At 36.9% G+C, this 4256-nt stretch overlaps 1 protein-coding gene across 1 annotated transcript; it reads left to right on the top strand.

The window, feature by feature from the left end:
• The first annotated feature begins 1283 nt into the window (after nt 1-1283).
• On the top strand, nt 1284-3921 carry lbx1a (ladybird homeobox 1a). Its single transcript, XM_051650718.1, has 2 exons — nt 1284-2047; nt 2629-3921. The coding sequence occupies exons 1-2, from the start codon at nt 1732-1734 to the stop codon at nt 3111-3113; spliced, it is 801 nt and encodes a 266-aa protein (XP_051506678.1). The 5' UTR covers nt 1284-1731; the 3' UTR covers nt 3114-3921.
• Nucleotides 3922-4256: the final 335 nt, after the last annotated feature.

The following is a 4256-nucleotide window of genomic DNA, read 5'->3' as shown; positions in this document are numbered from 1 at the left end:
CAGATGTTATGGCTAGTGTTACCAATTGCCGAATTTAAATACGTGCCAAATACTTGCTGCAAGAATAAATAGGCTAATTCAGTTTTAACATTATGCAAATTGTTCATTTTAATCTACGATTAAAACAACTCATTTCACTTAGCTTAAGAGGATAAAAACAAATGCGTAAATCACAAAGCGGGCAGGAAAAATGGAAAAAGTTTCTCGAGCTAGTCTACTAACCAACAAAACGCACAGTTTTCTCCTACTGTAGATCAGCCTCCATCCGCCATAAACGGCTGTTATCCGTTGTCCCTCGCGGTGAGCTGCAGCTTCATTCTGCCAATCTAACCATGGCCTCTTTTTTCTAAGGTGCATGACGGAAATAACTTAAAAAGATCCATTAAAGGCTAATATCAATGCACAATTTATATGATACATAGGCTACGCGTGACAAATTTAAGTCCGTAATTTATATGATCAAATTCGTTTATTATTATATTGTTTTTCAGTGGATAAACCTTTTAAGCAAAATAAGTTATAATCAGTTTTTTAATTGTTCCAATTTTTGCTTTTGCATAGTAGTTTCCCCCGTTCTGTGTAAATCGACGAAAAAAGGTCCAATTATGCCAAATATGCAGAAGCATGACCACCAGGCGATTTTTAAATGAAATATCTTACTGCTGATGTGAGCTGGCCCTTTGCGTTTGAATTATGGCAAAGACGATTTGGTGCAGCTGAAGGGGACAATCTCTCTCTCTCTCTCTCTCTCTCTCTCTCTCTCTCTCTCTCGCTGTCTTATACACACACACTCACACACACACACACACACACACACACTTATTTTGTTCTACCCATAAGTATTATCAGCCACGATGTACTGCCTGACTGCAAAATACATTTATTAAACGAAATATCTAGATTAGCCTATACATTTTTGAAGCACACAATAAAAATAATAATAATAATAAAAATGTATTTGCAAAAAGTGTAGACTTTTAGCTACTTGTAAAGTATACTGTGTGTACTTATATTTTCGAATACCTTTTTCTTATTTAAATAAAATTCTTAAGCAAGTGCTTGTATTAAGAAAAAAAAAAACATGGTACAAATGTGTAAATAACATCGAACGGAATATATCGACAAATCATTAATTTGTAATAAAGAGTGGGAGCGTTAAGTATTGTAATCCGGCTGAGCTCCTCCTCCCGGCCATGCCCTCTAATTAACGGGGCTCCTTTCCTGCTAAAGTCTGCATCGGACTGCAACATAGTCATAGAGCAAGAGGGAGAGAGAAAGAAAGAGAGAGGGGGAGAAAGAGAGAGTGAGAGTGAGAGAAAAAAGTGCCACTGGATGTAATTGATTGTCTTGCTATCAAAAATAACTTGTTAGTAATAGTCGATTCCGGCTGCTTTTGAGGTTGACTGTTTCCACTGAAGCATCAGGGGTTGTCAGGCTGGTTCTCACTGAAGCTAAACCGTTATCCAGGAACTGAGGACAGCAGTTGTGGCATTTTTCTTAAAAACAACAACAACAACAACAACAACAAAGACTTAAAGTTCTCCAAGCCTGCGGCATAAGCAACAACATGCTGCTGATCGGCTACATCTAATTCCACGGATTTGGGGATATCTTCTCATTCAGTTTGCTCCCTGCTTATTGATACTTTATATAGGCTAAACCGAACTATTCTGAATTGTTAATTCGATCAAAACTCTAACATATTTTCGAAAGAAGCTAAAAAGACAAATAATGACCTCCAAAGAAGACGCAAAAGGCGCCTCAGTTGAGGATCGAAGGCGCAGTCCGTTGGACCATCTTCCACCCCCTGCTAACTCAAACAAGCCCCTCACTCCTTTCAGCATAGAGGATATATTAAACAAACCTTCGGTCAAACGAAGTTACACAATTTGCGGTACAGCGCACCTGCTTTCGTCCGGCGAGAAGCACCCATCCACGGGCCATCACCGTGCGCTACTCACCCAGACATCTCCACTGTGCGCCCTGGAGGAGCTCGCTAGCAAAACCTTCAAGGGACTGGAAGTCAGCGTTCTGCAAGCGGCAGAAGGTAAACAGAAGGCCTGTTTTGTGCATTGTTTATTTTTTGTATTTATTTTTCCCCAGGCAGGCAGGTTGTAGGCTAAAATAATGTTCGGTGACGCTGTTCATGTAAACTAACATCCAAAAAACACGTTTTCAACTGTTAAAATCCCACTCAAAACATTAATTCTTACGTTTAATTGTTTAAAGCTCGCTTTTTGTTTAAAAAAAAAAAAAATGGAAAAAAAAAAGTTGATGAAATATATTGTTTAAATATTGATTACATTAAAAGCATGGAAATATGGGCTTATTTGGTAAAACTGTTCAAATATATGCACGTGCAATGAACATAGAGATTTACATTTCTTATTTTTAGGCTTATATGGTTTTGCCACTTGAAATTCGAAGCTAAACTGAAAAATACATTTTCGTTATTTATAATAGTGTTTTCAGTTTAGGAAATGATAACAGCATCATTTTCCTAAAAGTTATAGGCTATAAATAACAATGTTGTTATAAGGCTTCTATTTGTTACCCACATCAAAGTAGGCTATTGTTTTTAAACGCATTTATATGTCAGGCTGCACTATTTTTGTTTGTCTGATTTAGGAAGAGACGGCATGACACTATTCGGTCAGAGGAATACCCCCAAAAAGCGGAGAAAGTCGAGAACAGCCTTTACCAATCACCAAATCTATGAACTGGAGAAAAGATTTCTCTATCAGAAATATCTGTCTCCTGCTGATCGGGATCAGATTGCCCAGCAACTCGGGCTAACGAATGCTCAAGTCATCACCTGGTTCCAGAACCGTCGAGCCAAACTCAAGAGAGACCTGGAGGAGATGAAAGCGGACGTGGAGTCGTCCAAAACAGTAGGCAATGTACCTTTTGAAAAAATAGCCAAACTGGCAGACCTAGAGAAATGCGTCAACGGCACTCTCGGAGATTCAGTGGCCAAATCTCCAACGCGATCTAACCAGGAACACGAGGGCACCAACAAACTGCACATGTCGCCATCATCACCATTTACAGACCACACGACAAGCAAAGACTGTTCAGAGGATGAAGACGAGGAAATTGATGTCGATGACTGATTGTCCTTGAACAGCATCGGCATTATTTACTTTTTCTGAGATGATCCTCTAAAACCATTGAGTTGAAAGTGCCATTAATGCACCAAATGTATTAAATGACTTGTACTGAAGGCAAAACAAATCAATATATATATATATATATATATATATATAAAAAACAAAAAACAAAAACAAAGCAAGCATGGGACAGTTTCTTCAGATCTTTTATTCAGTGAGAGTTATCTAATATCGTAATCATTTAGCCTATTCGTTTAAACAGACAGATGAAGAGCAATAAGTACCTTGATAATATACTTCAGTCAGATGTAAACATACACACAATACAGACACACACATATACGCACTTAAAGCACGATTCCTCATACAGAACTTTTTATTTTACCCGGTTCTGATTTTGTTTCACGCAATTATTTTAGGCTACAGATGTTATATTGATATCTCATCCGAAACGTGAATCGCCTCTGCGTGCCCCAATGATGCCTACTGGCCTATAAACGAATCGTTTGATAAACGATTGTGTTATAGAACATTTCCTATAAAAAATACCGCAAGAAAAAACTGAAAAAAAAGAAAAAAGAAAGAAAGAAAAAAAAAGACTTCTCTGATTAAATCTGGACTGTCACATTTTAATATATTTCTTATTGTTTGTATGCCTGTAAGTGCCTTTTTAAACCAGGAAACCATTTAAACCAAGTGTACAAAGTGTAATGTATTTAAAAGGAAATAAAAATGTCTTTCTCTAAATTTTTGACGTTAGTCTTATAATTTTATTTATTATTTTAGGAGCAAGCAACCCAAGTTATATATATATATATATAGGCCTAGCTATTTTTAAATGCCATTCTTTTCTCTTTTTTTTTTTTTTGTTTTTTTTTGTTTTTTTTTACTCTTACCCTTCTGACTGGCATTTGGCTTGTTTTTAATTTCATTTAATTGCACAGAATCTCCCATGTTTTTTTTTTTTTTTTTTTTCGATTCGAAATGTTTACGCTTTTGATTTTCAAAATGCCATAGCATGTTTTCCTGTCCCCACGATGTGTTTTTCAAAATCCACAATGGATGTGTGTGAGAAACAGAAATCTGGATTGATGAATGCGCGAATAAAGGATGCCCCAAAACGCAGGGTTTTTGGCTCGTTTCTCT

This window comes from Myxocyprinus asiaticus, chromosome 23 (assembly GCF_019703515.2).
Source record: "Myxocyprinus asiaticus isolate MX2 ecotype Aquarium Trade chromosome 23, UBuf_Myxa_2, whole genome shotgun sequence".
Taxonomy (NCBI): Eukaryota; Metazoa; Chordata; class Actinopteri; order Cypriniformes; family Catostomidae; genus Myxocyprinus; species Myxocyprinus asiaticus.
This window is presented reverse-complemented; position numbering and strand designations above follow the sequence as displayed.

What these genes read in the sequence shown, in the direction of transcription:
- lbx1a (XM_051650718.1), top strand. Translation starts at nt 1,732, where the DNA reads ATGACCTCCAAAGAAGACGCAAAAGGCGCCTCAGTTGAGGATCGAAGG. An exon ending in CGTTCTGCAAGCGGCAGAAG is followed by an intron (nt 2,048 to 2,628) that starts GTAAACAGAAGG and finishes TGTCTGATTTAG; the next exon opens with GAAGAGACGGCATGACACTA.